Genomic DNA, 22,111 nt, shown 5'->3' with positions numbered 1-22,111 from the left:
TCATTATAATATACACTATTGGACTATACACACATGTCCATCAAGTTGGCACCGGCACATTATGCTAGGGCTATGAAAAAGATATCAAAAATTTGCTAAGAATTCGCTTGATTTCGATAGGGCATTTTTGGATTTTGCAATTCCACAAACAAACATGACATTATACACACTGCAGCAGTATATCATAAACTTTGAATTTTAACTGAATACCGGTAGCGTTGTTGACATTGCAGGTGTTATTTGAAAACGCGCCTGTAGCGTGCAGCATTTTACTGTGCAAAGCGCACCGTTTGATTATATATATTTTATTGGTTTTCGTATCGATATTTATTTCTACGAGTTCGAAGGTTAATTTATCTCGAGGCGGCTACGAGTAAATTTTGGGGCCAATCTCCCTTCTAGCGCCTTTGCGATTACGCCGTACCCGTCGTCACCATCGTGAAGGGGGTTTCGGACGCTTCCGGTCGGCTTCCGCGGTTAACTCATTAATTGTGTTACAGTATTTAATATAATATAATAATACCGTTGTCTTTGGCGTGGTAGGGCACCGTAGCCGCGTTTGTTTGCGCAATCGTCAATTTATTTACGCCGGTCGGAGCGGAATATTATTATTTTTTTCGCCGCAGGGATCACAGTCCGAGGGGTGGGGAGGCTCCCCCCTTTCGTTTAAACACTGCTTTTACTAATAATGTATTATTATTATTATTATTATTATTATTACGTGTGTAGGTCGCGTGCGTGTGTGTCAGCGGACTAGCCGTCCTTTCATCCCGTCGGCGAATCGTCGGCACATCACGGTCTTGTACGCACGCACGGGCGAATGCGGTTCCCGCGGTACGGCGTAGGCAATATTATGATAAGTAAAATCATAAGAGTAAACGATATCAGTACATCGATGTGCCGGCGGTTATCGCAATAATATCGTTATTAAATTATCGCGAACACAGTAAGTTGACGGAGTCTATACATTTTCTCATTAGCTTCTGTACAATAATAATAATAATAATAATATTAATAATATTGTATACAATATAATATAATAGGTAGGTACGAAGTGAAAATCATTTATCGTTTTCGGTTTTGTTTTTGCGGTGCTCGCGAGCCATGAAGACCGACGAAGAAAACGTTAGGTAAGATATACGTCATAATTCGTAAGCTTGTACGCATGTCTTAAACCAGCTACGATATGTGAACACTACGATGTGTCGACACGTCGTCTTGACTGTCTTATCGTAATCGAATGATATTCAATTTTGTATATCGACCGAAAATGTATGTGCCCGACGAGTTTTCGACGAAAAATGTTTCACAAATAGCTTCGAAAATATTGTCGCTGTTACGATTTAAACGGCTCGAAATTATTATGCATAATATTCAAATAAATATAAATTATTATACTTATAATGTTGTTTTACATTATATAGCAATATTACGGTTTGCATATTGTAACTATGTTATTATAAACATCACTACAGTAGGCATCACCCGTGTAACTTAAGCAACGGTTTGCTATCTTTAACTGTGTTTAAGCGCGTGATTTTGTTTTGGGATAAAACTATCAAAGCGTTTCTATGAATTACGAATGTTTAGGTTTTTTTTCTTAAATAAAAATTCTTTATTAAAACTTATTTGTATTATTTTGTAATATTTAAATACTAAATGTCCTACTGGATAATTCTCTCATATAGAGATGACGAAAACACCTCTACAAATCAGATAAATCCCGACAACGACGATTTTATAATGATAATTTACACGAGCAAATCAATGTATTCTATGAATAATTAATTACAAAGTGAACGATGTATACATGTGTGATGTGTTTGCGACTGAAAACCGTGTACAAAAGAAATAATAATTACTATAAGCAATAACATTACGTAACAGTTATTAGTAGATAAACAGCACTTGTTAAAAGTTAAAACACACCTTTAAGTCCACACACGTATTAGTCCATATTATTCGGTGACAGTGTTATAAAACAATGCTTTATATTAAATGTTTTAAATAATTGCCAGATTTGTTCGCATACAGGCGTTATAGCTATTAGCTACTATACAATGGTACAAAATATTTTTATTGGTAGGTGCTCATATTATTTGCTCGGAATATACGCGAATAATGTTATACGTTAATTATGCACACATTAACAAATTACGTAATGTTTATGTAAAATGTAATAGCCACCGGGTATTTTGTTTAGCGGTATGAGTTATGGCCAAATTTGCAATCGATTGATTGTCATTTGTCAGACTATACGATGTTGATATGGTACCAAAATAATATGTAAATGTATGGACTTCCGGCATTTGCTATAATGAACCCTATCGTGTGTGAATAACGACGTTTTAATCACTGCGTAAGGTGAATGAATACGGTACCTATATAGTTATCATGTCTTCGATAATAATAGTACGCGTTGACATAAAAATCGTAAAACGGAGTGACCGCGGTAATAATAGAAATTGTTTTAAATGTCAATAATATATTGTTTATGGCTATTACCTTGTTATATTTTGTACAACGATTAACGAACTCGACAAATTGATATAAGATTTGTTGGGCTGTAATGGTTTATCATTTTTTGGAAAAAAAAAATGTTCCATGTACAAGATTTTAGTTAGGTAGGTATATCGGTTAATAAATATATACAGTTTGCATTATATGTATCTACATGGTTTTTCGGGAGACGCACATTTTTAAAATTGTTTAGACTTTCAAAGTAGAGAATTATACTTATTAATTGTAAACTTGATTTTTAAAACGTTTAGGTAACTACTTAATAAAATAATCTAATACTATCGTTAGTCGACATGATTCTATAACATATAAATCTAAGTTTACTTATTAATATTAAGCGTAAATTATCATAATCAGTACAATACATGGCATTTATTTAAGTAGGTGATAAATACATCTATAACTTAAAATACCGAAACACCGATTATATGTAAAGATGTTAACTAGTATATTTAGTTATTAATGATATATATTTTAATAGTACGAAAACTCGGAAAACTATGCGGATAACATGTGTAGAAAAATGATTTTTACAATATAATACGTAATGTGTACTTAATAGGTATACAGTTTTTATTACGAAATCATCAATGGTCGTGATAGTGTGTGTTTTGTTTGACGAGTGCATTTTTGACACAAACCGTTAACGAATAATAAGTGAATAAAAACCGGTTAGTAGTTGTGTTAAATACATCCGGTGTACGCGTATTGAGTTTATTTTTTCCACGGACGTCATTAAATGCACTTGGAACATTACTGTGACATTTCAATTTTAATAAGACTTGTACAAGTTAGGTATACGAGTTCAACAAAATTGTATTTTTTTTCTTAACGATTATCTGTCGTCTGTTAATACAGCAGGTCTAAAAAATGCAATATTAATTTTTTTTTTACATCTACTTAGTTTAATTTAATTTATTTTATTTTTATACTACATTTTCTTTTACCAGATTATATTGTCTTCAGCAAAGCTTTATTTAAGGCGTTCTACTAAAACGACTTACTCGTCATCCCGACACTCGTGTCACCGACTGTCTCAGGGAATTATAAAAAAAAAAAATGTAGATTAGCTATAAATCACTATGAGATATACCACGGATCACCAAGTGGCGGCCCATGGATTAATTTTATCTGATCCGCAGACAAGAAATTTATTTTTTAAATTATTATTTAAAAAAATGTATTAAATGAGGTTTTTATTCATTTTCTTTTTTGATTTTGCCTTTACTTTCTTTGGATAAATATGTACATTAAATTATGAAGGAACTTTTTGAATTAGGGCCTCTGAAAATGTTGATTGGCGATCTCTGAGAAGTGACTGTATTAGGATGCTTTTTCCTTCAATATTTTTATGTTATAAATTATTGGTTATGTTATCAATTAAGTTTAATATTTATTTATGTATAACAAATGGCCTATAGATAATAAAAATATAAACGAGTATGTACATATATTATATTATCGTCTATATCATATATATATATATAGTTATCAATAATCGATGACTTATATTTAATCATCATAGAAATTAGAAATTATACCAAATACTTATTAATTTTTGCGACACACTGGTTGCAAGCGTTGGTCTATTTTTACTTGGTAAATTGTTTGAACAAATTATTAAACAAATAAGTTTATATAATGCTATTTTCCAAAAAACAGAATAACTATTGTTTTTATTAATTTGTTTTATTTTTAAGTTTTTTAAATTTTTTATGAAAAACACATTTTGTGATAATATTCCTACTAATAAACATTTAAAAAAAGTTTAGATGTAGGCTGTAGTTATATTTTTAGTATTACAAATATCAATTATTCATCGTGGAAATATTAGTATATTACAGTTATCAAATAAATGGAAAAAATCATAAATTCAATGAATTTTTCTGTATATTGGCTGTTATGTCGGTTAATTATTTTTGAAATAACTTAAAAGATAAAACATAATTTTATACCACTTAAAAATATCTAATTATTGAGTATACATTAACTGCGCAATTTATAAACAATTATTCATAAACAATTTTTAAAGTTTCAATGAAATAAACGGAAAATGTAATAATTTACCATCATAATAAATCGTCTTACATGGATTGATGTATGTATACTTCGAATTATTAACAATTTGTTGTACATTGATGGACAGTTGGACCAGTGAAATGTCTAATCCACCGATTGGGACAGAATTTTCACCATCGTTAATTACTGCAAAGGTCGTGAGTTCTACTCCCCCAAATGAATTCACACCAAACAAGGATGAAATTTTACCAAGGCCAAATTCTGTACTGTTCGAGTAAGTATATAACGCTATAATGTTATAGTTTAACTGTCGAGTTCCGTTCAACCAATCGCTAAATATTAAATCTATGGTTTACGAGTTAGTTACAAAGAAAGCATATAAAATGTTTAATATTTATGTAAGGTTGAAGTCAATCCATCGTTATTTAATCAACTTTCATGAACTCAGATCATTATGTGAAAATATTAATTTTTGCCATTATAATTGCTGTGAAGTCAAGTAAAAATTTATTTGTAAACTGAATTGATCGAAGACAATGCACAATCTGACAATAATGCTATCATAAAAGTGTTAATACCTATAGGTATATAATAATTTAGTTAACAGCGTTTTGTTATAAAACATTATTTAATGAATACATTATAACTATACCTAAGTATTTTGCCATTTTTTTAGTCTCCAAGTATCAGGTACTTAAATAAGTATATTACAGTCCGTGGTCCGTGTAATGTTTAATCAACGGTTTATAATATCATTATGACGATTAATATTGTACGATGGAAGATACTGTAAAGCAGGCATGTCGAAATATCAAGTGGGCCAAAAATATTGAATAGTTTACTACGCGGACCGCTCATAAAAATTCAACAAAAAAAAAAAAATATATCTTATACAGATTTCTAAATTTTATTCTTTACGTTTACAAACACAGCAGGTGCAGTTAAAATTAAAAAAAAAAAGTTTAAAAAATTTAACATTAATATTTAACAATTTTCTAAGAATCTGAGATAGTGTCGTAATACGACATTAATATTTTACTATTATTTTTTTTTGTTCATTAATATTGGTAGCCGCGGGCCGCGTGTTTGTCATACCTGCTGTAAAGTAATAATTAGATAGACAAAGTTTAATTTAGTGATAGGTATTCACTACAATAGATATTATAGATATTATTAAATAGCATTTAATGTAAACCACAACTTAAAACTTTAACTTTATTTGTTAAAAACCTTGTAAAAACAAAACATTTGTTGAAACAAAAAAATGAATAAATAAAAAAAATAGATATTATTCATAATGATTTATTATAAACGTAATAATTTATGAATGCACGATGGACGATTTTCAATTTAAGCATTAATCGTACCAACAGTTAAGCCCTATTAAAGTACATTTTCCACTCTTCCGATGTGTAATATATTTTAAATAAGTAGGTACATTTTTCCCTTAATTGACGTATACAATATAGTTAATTCATTTTGATTCTGTAAACTGAATTAAACTTAGCTACACTAGCTAGTATAATACAATAGCCGTCAATAGAACATTTATTAACACATTGTTTTATTTTGATTAGGATGCCAACAGTAAAGCATTTGTCCGCACTGAACACTTCCGTAAAAAAATTACCTCATCAAATGAAAAGGGAATCGACAATTGAAGAGTTACATAATACCTGGAGAAAAATGGGAGCGTACGTATAATATTAGACAGTTCATTAACCTTCTGCTACTTTCTACCTTCTTGTACTTAGGAAAAACAAATAATATATTTGATAATTGAAAAATCACACCATTGCAATGATCAGGCTTATTATTTTATATTAATAAAATTGACATTAGTCAAACTCAAATACATAAACGATTATTTCAATAAATGTTGGTGTGTTTTTTTAAATTTTTTGTCATTTCCGATTATTTTAAAAAGCACTAACACATTTTTACTTATAATCCACCAACATATAAACTGGATCCAAGTGTTTACCAGAATTCTTCTTTGTTAATGGTCGAAGCATTTTTTCTATTAAAATAAACACAGTTTGAAATAGATATACAAATAATTATAAATATTTAATCGTAAATTTATCCATAATTTCAACTATTAAAGTAAATTTTAAAAATTTATGAAAATATAATGTTTCAGAAATCATTAAAATTAAAATCGATAAGAAATATTTTATGCTTAGCTAATTGCCAAAGTTTATAACGCAAAATGTATAGACTTTTGTAACTAATCGTATATACTATATATTATATATTCATATGTAATCGAATTTATTAATTGCAAAGAAATAATGAAAACAAATAAATTGCATGCCATTAATAGTTATATCTTTTAGATAAAAATTTGATAAAGTGTTTTATTTAGAAGATCGAAATGAATTGACATAGGTATTATATTCAGTAGAACTTGTACAATAATAGGTATATTTAGCTAGAAAAAATATTGCCAATTTTTATTTTCTGTGCTCGGATTTAAGTTAAAGTTGAGATCGATTACAAAGTGAATACGAATAATTCGATCTATTTTTATATTTTCAATGCAGTTCAAGTAATATTATAATTTTTTTGTTAAAACGTACAGGCAAGCTCTTGCTACGACTCTGTCTGCTCTTTACGGTAAACTGTTGGTCGTCATGGGCATAGCTTTTCCGATGTCTGAAGTGATATCTACACACATTCCTCATTCGTTTTATGAGGTGACGTTTACGTTTGTCTAACATTTTATTATAATTGATTTTTATGCGTATTTTAAACACTTTTTTTGTTTGGTCTTCAGGGTTATTACTTGTACCTTTATTTCGGAAGTATGGCGTTTCTTTTTTACATGTACGCAATGCTGCTCAAGGGCAAGCCCACCATGACACCGGTCAACAATAACTTTAGTAAGTATCACGAACGTTTAGCGGTAAAATAAACCGAACCAAACACGGTATTATATTTCGCAGTTATAATAAAATTTTTCTTCAACCTCGTATTTCCTATATACACGCAGATAATTCGATCGCGTTGAAATACGTATTATATTATTTTATTCGATTGATTTACTGTCATCGTGACGCGGCTACCCGCGTGTGTATAGATAATTCGGTCAGTGATTCCTTGTCCGGAAGGGGTTCGGAAAACAGCGATGGCGACTCGGAGTATTACGAAGACAACGACGACGACGACGACTTCACGAATGCCGCTGGCGTCGAAATGGACCATTGGACGTCGTACAACCCGAGAACTCGGAGACAATCGTCTCACCTCGTGTTGCCGTCTACTTTTCAGCATTACGGGAGTTTCTACCTGAGAATGGGTGCTGTTGGTGGGTCGATTGTATTATAATGTTTAACATTCGTTACACACTATATAAATATTAAATACTTATTATACATTAAACACGCTATATATAATTAACTAACATAAAATATACACACTCAACACTTTTTGCACGTCCGAATTATTACTTAATATTACTCGTGTGTTAAAATGACACGCCTAACCTAACCAGTTCGACACTGACCATCTCTACGCGAGCCAACTAAGCAATACAGTTATTAACAGCCATCTACCAAACCGTAAAGTATATATTTTAAATATATCATTTATTAAGGTATATAAACCAAACGTGTCTTATTATTTATAGACACCTCGTACACAGTGCTCTAACCCCCCTAGCTACGGAAAACTTATCCACGAGGCATAGAAAACCTTCCCCGGATAACTATAATATCATAACAAGGTCCCTCCGACCACGTTACAAATGTATTACTATATTATTATCATATTATTCCTGCAAAAATTATTATTTATTAGTCACAATGTCACGTTGATTAATCGTTCCCCTTTTTCCTCACAGTGCAATGGACATAGACATTTAGTTCACGAAAAAAGAATTGTTGAAAACAATTACAAGTTTAAATAAATATATAAGTTTGTACAGGACGAGTCTGATAAATTGGTACGGTGGCGACGGTGAACGAGGGGTTCTACGTATTTTAATGTCCAAACAAACTATTGTACCAACAAATTTTAAAACTGGTTTTATGTTATTAATTTAAAAGCAAAATATTCTTCTTAAGACTTTTTTTTTTAATAACAACAAGTATACATTAGTAGTTAGTATACAAAAAAAAAAAAAAGTCATAAATAATACTATGCGGCGCGACCGAAACAACACACACCGCGACTAGTTTGGAGTACACTTACAACAACGCCTCCGCTACTGTGCCAATCTATTCGATGTCAACTGTGCATAGTTACATACATCAAATTTCAGTATCCGCATATTCATTTATAGTGGCAATAGTTAGGGTTCTAAAATTGTATTAAATTTTTTTTTTTCATATTTCTTTATATATATATATTTATATATTTATAATGATTATTTAATTTTTAATTTTTGAACTTAAAAGTACTGTAGTTATGAAAGCAAACTACTTACGTTGCTTAATTAAACGAAAATTATAATAAAAATATTTTATACACAATACATTATATAAACTTAAACATTGCGTACATATTTATTAAATATTTAATGAATGCTTCAAAAATTAATTTTTAGATGTATTATAATGTATTACATATCAATTCTTTATTAAAAATGTATCAATAAAGCCAAAAGACATTGTTTTCTTTAAATCGATGTAACTAAATATTCTATCAATGATTATAATAATAACGATAGACAATTTTTAGTAAAAAAATAATTACATAAACAACTATTAAATTACATACTCAAATATAAGCTATTATTATAATTATCTTTGTGGCAGCCTATAACATATAAATGAAAATGTAATATTTTCGATTAGAAATAACCAAAATTCCAAGTTAATAATATTCAAATTTATATTAATATAACTTCGATATTGTAATATAGAAGATTAACTACTAGATTTTGTGGAAATCCCAAACTAAATTACTCGTAATTCATAATACAATATGAGTTCAACAAAATAATTATGTTTTTCAACTTTTTGGTTTCCAGCTTTCGGCATAGGTAGTATGATTTATTCTGGTCTGGAATTCGGCCAATACTTCGAACTTGAACCGGCGACGAAGTGCCATAATGTGCTCCTAGTACTCACGCCGGCCACAAGAATGGCATTCATATTTATACAGATGTATTTTATTTTTTTGAATGACGAGGTAAGATTTATGTTTTGTAATAGATACATGGAGTCTTATTTCTTATGAATTACTTACTTAAAAAAAATACATGTACTTCAGTATAGAAATTTTATCAAATACATATTCATCATGCATTTGAAATTATGCTAACAATTAAGTGAAGTTTATGTCTTTATTAAAGTGTATTTTGTTAAAAAGTTATGATAGTCGAATAGGTATATAAGTATTTATAACTAAAACACATTGCAATAGTCCAATATAAATACGTAAGTAATTATATAAACTGTAAGGAAATATTTTAAAACAAATCTAAGTAATTCTGTTATAATGAAGTTTTAAAAAGTAACAAGATATTATCTGGAAAAAAACAAATTAATCAAAGTATGCAGCTAATATTAACTAAAAAAAATAACAAATATTATTTTTTTGCATTCTTTTAAAGAGAGAAAATAAAAAAAATAATAGATGCACTTTTAATAATATGCTTTAATACGCAAATTTGTATTATTATTTATTATTTTTTTTTTCAATAAAAAGTTTAAAATTACACTAAGATGAATAACTATTGTTGTCGAGGAACTAACAGTGTTGGACGTGTTAAATTTGAATTCATTGCATACGAAAAATGATTCTTACAAAAAGACGGCCTGTATTCCATGATAATATTTTTAAATATTGCTATTAAAGTAATTTATTTTACGATTAGTACTTACTATGGTAGGTTGATTCAATACATTAAAATAAGATTCTCAGCAGAGCAAGAATGTGGTGATTTTCCAATGATGTTTTTTTTTTTTTTTTTATTGTTTACTGTATACATGGTAATAAGTAGTAGATATAATGCTTCGATTTTCAACTTAGAGGGTGGTTTAAGATAGAATATTGGATTCAGTTTACACATTAGGAGGTAAAAATTAAAAATTCCAAATGTTTTTCAAAATAAACGATAAAAACTAATCAAGAAGAACAGGATTTATTACACAAATTCAGTTTTTTACTAAATCGATTTTAAAAATTATTTAATTTGAAAACGAATAACTTATACAAGTGGAATTTTCCCAAAACGTTTATATGATCATAGTTTATACATAATATGATTTTAATAACAATAAAATATTTTGACTATTTTTGAGCTATTTTAGAAAATATTTGAAATTTTACATCTTTATAGTTTGTTGAAAAAACATTATTCGCTTATTATTATTATTATTATTATTATTGTCGAGGGCTTCTCATAAGTCTATTATTTGCAAATTATAAAATATCAACAATTTCCAATTTTTTTTCTAGTTATAAATTCATAACATAAAAAAAATATCCTACATAATTTATTCTTATAAATGTATACAAATCAAACGATATTCGTTAATGTATTAAAATTCAAAAACATTATTCACGTGAATATAGAACTACTTACGTCTGTTTATGTCAAAAATTAATTCAACCAAATTGTATAAATTAAATAATAATCATTAACATCATTATTTATCGTTTAATAAGTAACTTCGTGCAAATTTGTCTACAAAAAATTGTCTTAATATTTTTTTTTATAGATTTATGATTTAATTATGAACTAATTCTGAAGAATCTTATAATAAACTTTCAAGGCTTAGATATTTAACGAATAGTTTTTATGAATTTCTAACTATACAATTTATCAAAATACTAACTTACAATGTATATAATCTAACCTGTGTATATTTATTTAGCTATAAGAACACCTAATGTGGGATATTGTATTACATTTTTAAGAAACTTAACTCAGCGTATAATTATATATAATATTTATAAAAAAAAAAAACTAAAGAAAACAATTTATAAAAACTTTTTGTTTTATTATATCTAAGTCAAGAAAATTTAACACAAGAGATTTATCAGAAGTAGTTATTTTAGAGCTTTCAGATTTAAAATTCACATGATCATGTATTTTTTGTTCAAGTGTATTTAAATTTAAAGATTTAATCCATGTGTAATTAATTGGTAAGTCACGAAAAATTATTTCATGTGTATTTGAAACATAAAATTTATTAAATATATTAAAATATAATATAATATTTAAAAAAATATTTATGTCAATAATTATCGTGAAGAACTAAAAACTAACACATTATTGTAAAATCAATATATTCATTGCTTCGTTTAGAATCTAAAATAAAAGATATTAAAAACCAAACACAATATATATTCAAAAAAATTGATAATGTGTTGGTAAATAATTTAAAAAAAGTATTTATAAATACTCCAATGTACTTCAACAACAACTGTATTTTATTTTCAACGTTTTTGTCTGTTTTCAGCAACAAATGAGAGTGACGCGTCACCGAGTATTGGCAAAGTTTGGACTTATGCATATGATCGGCACTAATCTTTCAGTATGGCTTAATGTACTCGTACAAGAAACTAAACACGAAATACTAACTTTTTACAATCCGGCGGACAATTCTATCGGTGTCGATAAACAACCAAATCATTTTTCACGTAAGTCTACAAAAATGACATACCCATTTACACTTATAACACTGCAGAACTAACATTTTACCAATGGGTGTTTTACTATCACGAAATTTACTCTGAATTAATATTTAAGTATCGCATTATACTTAGATGTATTTAAGTTATATATTTGAATAAAATTGCCTATATAAAACCCCTTAATAAGCGAGCGTTTGCGTCCTCTTTTAATATCTTAAGTTTTATATTACTATTGTATACTACAATAAATTATTTGGTACTCAAACTGTCTTTTATTTTATTCCAAAATTATATTTATACATACCTAAATCATTTATATAACTGCCGTTGGTCAGACCAGTGGTAGACTTACACCAGTTATACCGCACAAAACTATGCTAAGCCCCTCTCCAAATCAAGTTCTGATCAAATAAGTATACATAAATATTACAATGTTTTTCTAATATTTTTTAATCAAAATCCAATAAAAATGGAATGGTTTTCGTAGGTAAGATCATCACTTGAGAACGGCTGGACCGAGAAGTGTATGATAATAGTCGTATTGTATTTATTACATTTTTGGTGGTGGTAATTAAGACTGGACATGCCAATTATAATTTACAGATATAATTAGGTTTCCTAATTTCCGGTATGACATCTATTATTTAATGCTATTCAACTTTACTATTTTTAAAATACATGTTGTATTTATTTCCTCCAGGACATTCGATTTTTCGTACTTTATTTCGGCGGTTCAGTGTAAATAAACCCGATGACGTGTTTTACTGTGATTATTTCCTACTCCTTAATATGTTTGATATTTTTACTTTTATCTCAACGTCGCGTAGCAATAGGCATTTAAATTTTAATCGTTTAACTTATGGGTTTTCCTGAATTACTTGTTTAAATCCAATTAAAAGTTTAAGCCAAACTTAACTGCATACCTAGTCTTGTTCTATGCCCCCTTCATTCCACAGTCTACTGTGCCCTACCAATGCCCACTCGTTGTTAAAATAAAATTTAGAATTAGGTTGTTTTCATTCGAAAAAAATATGTGACCTAACCAAGTAATATTTAACCTAAAATTAAAATGATATATTTTTCATGAATAATAATATTAATCTTATGACTATAGTCGAAAGGGAATACCCTTATGTCCATAGTTCTTTTAATCGATATTATGGTGGTTATCGAATCTACACCCATTTACGAAAAAAAAAAAAAAATGTTTGTTATTAAATAGCATAAATTTTCTGCTTATACTAAACGACCATATGCACAGATGCTTTTGTTGACATTCGAACGACCGAGCGACCTGACCGAGGAGGGGATTTTTTATAAAAATCACGATAATATTTTATTTACAAATCCGCCTTGGGCGTGCTAACCCTATGCGTTTGTGCAGTGTTCAAAAAGTGGACGACCACCACGACGCAGTCGCCGGCGTCGGTCATGTCGTCGGTAGCCGAACGGTTGCGGCGCAGCATCAACGGGGGCCCGCACCACATCTACGAGTGCCGCCGGACGAACATCATCGGGTCGCTGGTGCAAAACGCCAGCCCGTTCCTGTTCCCGTGCACGATCGAGTACAGTCTGATATGTGCAGCCATACTGTACGTGATGTGGAAGAACATCAGCCGGGTGCACGCGGACGTGTACCGGCAACGGAAGGCGGAACGGTGCGAGAACTTGGCGCAGATCACGCACTACCGGAAGTCGCCGCACTATTACTCGGTGGATTGCGCGCAGGCGCACAAGGGCCTGTTCGTCGGCATCTTGTTCCTGGTGCTCACCATCATCTCGCTGATACTGTTCTTCGTGCTCATTTCCCGCCCGGAGCTCATTACGTTCGCTGTAATGGAGGTGAACGTCTGCGAACTATCGCTGTACGGCATGACTACGCTCGCCACCATTGTCGGCATGATGCAGGTCCGTATATGACAATAAATTCATTGCGTTTTCGGGTGTGTTTCGCGTCCGCCTACGATTACTGTAGGTATTATTGGGTTTCCAAAAATCGGTGAGAGTTTTTCGGTCTTAGATTTTGATACGCACGGGGCCAGTGGAAAGAAACGATTGCGTGTGACTATGATGTGTTTCACGACTGTGTTATTTAGATGTCCTAAAGTGTCTACAAAAAGCCGTAACGATAGTTTTTGACGTTTTTGGAAAAATAATTCCGCTGAATTGACGAGAAGTTTTTTGAAAATTTGTTAAAAATAAACCATGGTCTAGTGAATGTGAGGGAATCTTTCCGATAATATCTACCGACCAGTAATGGGAAACTTCGGATGTTACTATAAAAGATTTCTGTTGACGACGTTGGTGTGTACTTATCGATACTTTTGGAAAATAACAAACTCGTAACATTTTATAATAATACAATTTAATAATTATACTAATTTTTATGTTAATAATGATAATAAATCAAAATATGTTAATAATAATAATCAATGGTTGTTCGATACGAGCGAATAGTATATCATTATGTTATACGTAATATATATAAGTTCATGAATATAGCAATTTGTATCGATACCTTATGTCATACTTTAAATTTCAGCTATTTGATCTGACTAACAATTAAATAATACCGATTTTTTAGCAAGTATATTATACTTAAACTATATAATAACGTGATTGGATAATAGATTCTCGAAAAATAATAAAAATGATTGGACACGGATTTTTAAACTGTACTAACAATGATATTTTAATAATTGCGCAACATATTAAATTAAGTATAGAAATAACACAGAAAAAAATATTAAAAATGCTCAAGTGTGTTAAATTGGTGGTGGTAGCTAATAAAATGCGTAATTAATTTAGTATTAAATATTTATTATCGTTTACTATCATAGTGACAACAGTACTCGAGTTTTTTTATTATCATCATCACCACAGATGTGTAACAATACAAAATACTGACAGCCGCTTAGAAAATATAACCATATACGATAATCGATTTATTTACATTAAAGAGGAGAATTCACAAAGAGCTGATAAACAATATACTAAAAGATCTTAGAAAAAAACCTTATATGAGTAGCTATCTACCGATATTTGTGATTTACTAATACATTAGCGTTGTCAAACATCATATCAAAAATATTTTTAAAAATAAAATGTATTATTTATATATGAGTGTTCAGCATATTTAAATCGCTATATTTTGTTATCGTTTTCGTATATGAATGTAATACACACGACTTGCGAAATTACACAGTAACAATCCCGTAATTGTGTGCTTTTCAATATCCTAAGGTTCTTATTTAGAACACCAATAGTTATCCTCTCGAATAAGATCAAGGGTCCAAATACAGTAGCTCATAATTTGCCCCAAGGGGTTCCCAAATAAAAACTTAACATGACTAGGGGGTAGATGACCTTAATTCCATCCATAAAATCCACCTCTGCGATTACGATTGTGAAAATAACATAAGTTGTGTACGCTGTAATTATATCATATTGTTATCGTATAACGTAAATGTGCCCAACACCATCGCAGGTCAGGCAGCTGAAGTTTGACGGGCTGCGGAACCTCGAGCTGGACAACATACTGCTGGTGGGCGCCCAGACGGGCACGTTCATATACAGTACGTTCACGATAATCAGCGGTCACTTCACCGAGGAGAACAACACGATACTGGTGCTGATCACCGCGTCCGCGTCACTGGTGCAGACGTTCTGTCAGACGGTGTTCATACTGGACGCGTCTCGGCGTTCGTGCGTTACGCCCGACCAGATACGCAAGAAGCCTGGCAGGGAGATCGTCACGTTCCTGTTGGTCAGCAACTTGGCCATGTGGGCCATCAACACGCTGGAAAAGTCCCGGGCCGACTCGCATCCCATACAGCTTCACTTCTACGGCCTGTGGGCGTGGACCATCATCACGCACGTGTCCATGCCGCTGGCCATATTCTACAGGTTTCACTCGACCGTGTGTCTGTGCGAAATCTGGAAACGGTCGTACAAGATCAAACCGTCATACATGTGAGGGCGGCGTGGTCCGCTCCACGGCCTCTTCCGAAACCGTACCACAAAATCGTTTAATGTATAGTATAATGTCGATAACGTTTATTATTATTGCATGTTTGGCGGGGTCGCGTCGAGGACTGGGCCTGTTTATAGTCACCGGTTCGATTCTCCGGCTCTTCAAAAATTCAGTTTCTATTGTAAAGTATATTAACCACTTTCGATATAATTTATTCACGGATCGGATGTATGTTAATTCCGCCCAAAATGAGTAGGTAAGAGGAAGATCCACTGTAAATTCCACCCTCAAACGTTTGTAGATATAACTTAAGTGTGTGTGAATTAGGAAGTTTGGAATTCGACATTTTATACGGTAATAAGCTGAATTGGTTCCCGCTTAAAATTTAAATGTAGTTCTATGTTGTCATCCGAAAAAAATAGTTTCAGAAGTTGTCGGAAAAAGGAATCGTTTTCTTTTAATTTTACAGAGAGACCAATCTGTTGGAATTTTCTATATCGTGACCGACACAAATAGAATCTAAAATCTCATGATTTCAACGCACCAGAAATTAACGAGGATAATTTTGATTTATTGTACTTCTATAATACTCATAAGTCATAATATAATTCGATTACATGCGTTATATGCGTTGAAGATTTTTACGCGCATCAAAACTTGCCTTATTCACTGAATAAGTAGTAATACCTTACTACTGAAAAATTTATCAGGAATAATAACCGTTATGTTTTCAATATTCCACACCTGTACTACGGTAGCACGTTGATACACATAGGTATAAGATAAAATTATGGCTGAATGAATCTTCAATCAATGTGCGAAAAAATTATTATTGTTGGAATATTGTAAACTTGTATTTATAGTTCAAACATTTATACATTTAAAATTATTATCATTAATATTTTTTTTACCTGTTCGTTTTGGGTGGAATTTACAATCGCCTATTTATGGACGACTGACAAAACGGTTTTTTAACTTTTCAACTCATCAAAACTATTATAGTTATTTATTAAAAATTAGTAAATTTTGAAAATATTTACATATTTGGAATAAAATATTGGCTCAAAATAACAGTTCTTGTTTAAAAAATATTTAAATAAAGGTTATGGCGAGGATTCAATTCTAAAGTTCTGATTTTTTTTTCGTACGGTTCTAGCTCTTTCATCATCGTGTTTTTACGCGTCCACACTACCACCGCCATATAGATATTAATATATTATTATTGTATTTTTATTATTAATATTATATATTTGTTTTACTAAAATGATTGAATGACTTACGCGTTAATATATTATATTGTAATGGATGGTTCGAATAATTATATATGAACCTAACCAAATATGTACTTTTACTTATTATAAAATGAGAAATAGGAAATATACTGAAAGTTAAATAGGTTTCAGTACGTTTACCTACCTAATTATTGTTAATTTGTTTCCACATAATTATAAAACCTGGTCAGTGGTCACCATCAATATAAATCAAAATCATGAATATTATGTATATTGTAATATATCGTTAATGTGGCGAATATGGGTCAATTTGAATGTTTTTAATAGGTGATGTGCACATTTTGTAGTATAGTATATTAAATATACATTTGAAAAGTGAATTTTTAACATTGGTTTCATCGTATACTCCGATTATATACCTGCACATATATATACGATAAAATATTTAATATTGCTTTATGGCAGAACCCTCGGAACTTGTCGAGTAAGTATTTAAGTTCCACGGCAGTATAATTACAGTGAAACCGTTTTGGAAAAAAATTGGTTTATAATTGAGTTTCACCCCCGAAGTGATGAAAAACATAATTTAACATCAAAATTTACTGAATTTAGTATGATTATTGATTATGCCTTTACCTAAATAATTTGTTTCCTACCATTTTGTCACTATATAATTTTTTATAATATATATATATGTATATATTTTTTTTTCTAAAATTTAAAATAAATGGTCTTTAAATGTAATTTGTCCACCCATCCAAGGTTACAAATACATAAGCATAAACTAATAAAATAATGCAGGTGAAGAAGATCAAACATTGGGTATTGTAGTGTTTTAATAATTTTCTTTTATGGTAGGTATTTCATTATATTTTTAAATTTAAAAATCGGTAATTACATAAAAAATAATTCAGTGAATAAAAATAATTTAATATGATTTTACTATATTATAACTATATTTTACTGGTTAATATAAGATATAAGTACAATTAAAAATTACCGAATCATTTATTAGCATCGCTAAAGCTTACCACAAATGATTCTTTCATACAATTAATGACAACAATAATTATTATATATATTATTAATAATTATCATTTAAATTACGTAAATTGTTTCGAAATACATTTTGTAAATCACAATGGTATAAATACGAATAATATTAAAAATATATATATATAATATATAATTCAAAAAATATAAATACTAATGACTTGTTGCCTAACAGAACACATCGATTTTATGTTTAATATAATATTATAAGTATTAGAATATTCGTATAAAGAAATAATTAATAATGAAAAAAAGAAAAAAGTGAATATTGCTTCTTAAAAACTGACTGATAGTTCAGTATCGGTTTCTCAGACACACCGAACACCTGCTGATACGCGTTTGCAACGTATTTTGTTTGAGTGTCTGGGGCCGGGGCTTCCTGAACATATCACGATCTTCGATTGTAGACAACCAATACGAATAAGCAGTGGTGTAGAAGTTACAACGTCCTATTCCGTGGCACTCAATAAACGGTCTTGGTCTAAACTCTTCCAAGCAAGACCCCGGGCTGACCAACGATTGGCCACCACCATCAGCACCGGAATCGGTGTGCTGAAAAAACGAAAACCAACAGTTACTTCCTATTTGTATGTTTGTTATTATGCGTATAAAACGATATCATGCTGACATGTCGGTGGCAAACTCAATTTTTCAATAAATGGCCGTCTTCTAGGTTATAAAACATAGATAATATAACATAGGGCATGAATTAATAAACTCCGGTTTAACCAATATGGTATAAAATATTATTTAGAATGAATATCATGTAGATATATGACCATTGACCACAATGTCTTTATAAACTAAAATTCGTTTGCAAGTAAAACTTTTTTATTTCACTATAATTCTATAATTTAATTTATTTAGCTGAAAAAATATGTAATTGTTGTTTTACTAACCATGATAAAACTGTATCCAATCCACAACTCACTCCAACCATTTGGACATTCAGGTATGGACATCGATTGACTGTGCACTGCAATTACTTTTGTTGGAGCTTCACACACAGAACATCTTCAAGAATAACATAAAACACATTTTTTTTTTTAATACTAAAATTTATATTTAATAAAATATGGAAATATAAACATATTTTTTTAAATTTGTTTTCTACCTTGATATGAATTTAGAAATATCGGAACCTAGAATTGGTGTCATCATCAAAGGCATTGGTTCAGGAGTGCTTAGCCAATAACTGTAATCGTTCCTACTACCGTAATTACATACTTCGTTTACATCACAGAATAAGAATGGCATAGTATTGAATTTTCTCAAACAACTACCCGGTGCACCTTAAATTTCAAAATAGATACATCGAAATATTATGCGCGTGAAAATAATCAAATTACAAACCTTTAAAACTATTGACACTTGTTTTGCTTACCTAAGTCTTGCCCATGTGCTTTGGCGTTTCCCATAAAATGTAAAAGCGAATAACCCGACCAAAGTTGAACTGTGTTCTTTGGACACTCTGGAATAATGTCCGTTTGGGAATGATATGTGAAGAAGTTTCCTTGGTGTGGCGGTCGTTTCGTTGGCAGAGCATCAATACCAGGCAATCCAGGACGACCTGTAATTAAAACCATAGTAAATTACTAATGAGTTATAAATTAAATTAAATCATAACATTGTTTTGTTGTAAGAATAATTTATAAAATAATAATAATAATTAAAAAATTATTAATTGATGTCGTGCGTTACCAGAATATCCTCTCGGACCATATTTTCCTTGAAGTCCTTGTCTTCCCATTTGTCCTTTGGGACCTTTTAGACCTGTATAGACAATAATGGATGTATTAATAATCATATATTTGGTTGATAGTTGTATAAAAGACATGTGAACTACAATACAATTACGATAAAAATACTATACCTTTATTTCCAGCTAAGCCAGGGAAACCAGCTTCACCACGTTCTCCTTGTAAGCCATTACGTCCATAGAATCCAGCATCACCAGGTAGTCCTCGTAACCCTATTTTATAAATATTGAATTAGATATCCTCCGTAGATATATAATAATATACAGTTTTTAAACATTAATATTTATAAATAATCAAATGTTATGCTTTGAAAAATTTTAAGGTGTCGAGTGTTATTATTCGCTTGAACTTGCCTTGTAATCCCGGAGGTCCATCATCACCGGGTTGTCCTCTAAGTTGAGTCTCGTTATAATACAACGATTCGCCGTATTCTCCTTTTCTGCCCTACGGATAAAGTGGAATAATATTTAGACAAAATATTATTTAAGTATATGTATACATTTTTTAAAATTATTACATAAGTACACGTAAAACTATGACAATATATACCAGTTGTATTACTTGTATTAATTACTCATAATTAAAAATGAGCATACCATTTAGGTACCTACCTATCTATAGGTATATAAATACTTATATGAGCACACTTACTTTAATTCCAGGTATTCCCATAAATCCTGTATTTCCAGGTTGTCCTTGCATACCTTGTATTCCCTTTAAACCAGGAAGACCTAAAATATATGTATATAAATGTATAATACATTAATGTATTTGGATTTTATATTTTAGCAATTTATCTTACGATTCGATTGTCTATTGACATACTATTGTATTAATTTAACAAGTGATCAATCAGCAATTGTATTTTACAACTATAAGATATAATGGACTAGCATATTATTATTTTGAAATTCCACACTTAAGTATATATTTTGTACGAACTGATAGCGTATACAAATATATTTAAAGGTAGTCACTTGTTTTACTTTTTACTTTTTTTTTGTTTTTTTAAATTTCAATGTTTCTTATTATATTGTTGAATATAAATACTGACAAGGGGTTGTATTGGAAAATACGAGTACTTGAAAATATATTAATTTTATAAACATTTGATATGTGGTTGACAATGTATATATAAATCTATCATATATCATAAGCGTAGGTTAATATTCAATACTCATTTATATGCACAATTTATATCAAAATAATATATTTTTTTAATAGCTTATTATTTGAGAACTAAGGTTTACTAATTTTCTAGCACAGTAAGAAATATTTTTTGAGATGCATTTGAGAAAAATATGACATATACTCGAAACATTATTTACCTATACAACCCTGAGTACTGAGTGTAATAACAGGATTTGTACGTTTACACATTATAATATAGTGGCTACAAAATTCAATACAATAACTGTAATTTCGCTCTAAATCATTCACAATTATTACGATTATCGTTTCATTTTAAGTGGATTTAATTTATTTAAAAAATTAAAGTGTATTTTGGCTTAGGGTGGTGTAGGATAATTACCCATAGTCTAATATGTGAAAACGCTTGTGATAAATATTTCCAATTATAATGTAAATAAATAAAAAAATATTAAAAATAATTACCTGGCATTCCTTCAAATCCAGCTTCTCCAATTTCACCTTTTTCACCCTGTAACCCAAGTAATCCAGCTGGACCAAACTCGCCCTGTTCTCCTTTTTGGCTGTATCAAAAAGTAAAATATTATTTTCACTTAAAATAATTCAAGTTTCTTAATTTTAGGTACTTACCTATATTTTGCAATACCGGGTTCACCTTTCAGACCTTTTAATCCAGGTCTACCGGGTTGTCCATCAATTCCTGGAGCACCATTAGCTCCTGGTTCGCCTTGGACAGATTCACCTGTATACGAATAGACATTGTATTCATATTTTAATTTTAATTTTAGAATAATTACTCTATTCATAAAGAGAAA

The 22,111-nt window shown here is 30.2% G+C and overlaps 2 protein-coding genes across 2 annotated transcripts in view; one reads left to right on the top strand and one right to left on the bottom strand.

Moving 5' to 3' along the window:
• The first annotated feature begins 783 nt into the window (after nt 1-783).
• On the top strand, nt 784-17,771 carry LOC113555760 (proton channel OtopLc-like). Its single transcript, XM_026960286.1, has 11 exons — nt 784-946; nt 1,044-1,130; nt 4,667-4,813; nt 6,117-6,233; nt 7,124-7,238; nt 7,319-7,424; nt 7,622-7,849; nt 9,515-9,675; nt 11,955-12,135; nt 13,514-14,037; nt 15,617-17,771. The coding sequence occupies exons 2-11, from the start codon at nt 1,105-1,107 to the stop codon at nt 16,103-16,105; spliced, it is 2,094 nt and encodes a 697-aa protein (XP_026816087.1). The 5' UTR covers nt 784-946; nt 1,044-1,104; the 3' UTR covers nt 16,106-17,771.
• A 670-nt stretch (nt 17,772-18,441) lies between these two features.
• Nucleotides 18,442-22,111, bottom strand: part of LOC113555565 (collagen alpha-5(IV) chain-like) — a 42,344-nt gene continuing 38,674 nt past the window's right edge. Inside the window, 10 exon segments of the mRNA XM_026959994.1 lie at nt 18,442-18,939; nt 19,287-19,401; nt 19,502-19,679; nt 19,772-19,957; nt 20,089-20,160; nt 20,261-20,359; nt 20,501-20,591; nt 20,799-20,878; nt 21,762-21,859; nt 21,927-22,038. Coding sequence (XP_026815795.1) covers nt 18,682-18,939; nt 19,287-19,401; nt 19,502-19,679; nt 19,772-19,957; nt 20,089-20,160; nt 20,261-20,359; nt 20,501-20,591; nt 20,799-20,878; nt 21,762-21,859; nt 21,927-22,038 — 1,289 coding nt within the window. The 3' untranslated portion in view covers nt 18,442-18,681.

This window comes from Rhopalosiphum maidis, chromosome 3 (assembly GCF_003676215.2).
Source record: "Rhopalosiphum maidis isolate BTI-1 chromosome 3, ASM367621v3, whole genome shotgun sequence".
Classification (NCBI taxonomy): domain Eukaryota; kingdom Metazoa; phylum Arthropoda; class Insecta; order Hemiptera; family Aphididae; genus Rhopalosiphum; species Rhopalosiphum maidis.
This window is presented reverse-complemented; position numbering and strand designations above follow the sequence as displayed.

Bases quoted from the DNA above. Each gene is read 5' to 3' on its own strand.
- LOC113555760 (XM_026960286.1), top strand. From the start codon at position 1,105: ATGAAGACCGACGAAGAAAACGTTAG. The intron at 1,131-4,666 runs GTAAGATATACG...ATTGATGGACAG, and splicing joins ACCGACGAAGAAAACGTTAG to TTGGACCAGTGAAATGTCTA. The intron at 12,136-13,513 runs GTAAGTCTACAA...GCGTTTGTGCAG, and splicing joins ACAACCAAATCATTTTTCAC to TGTTCAAAAAGTGGACGACC.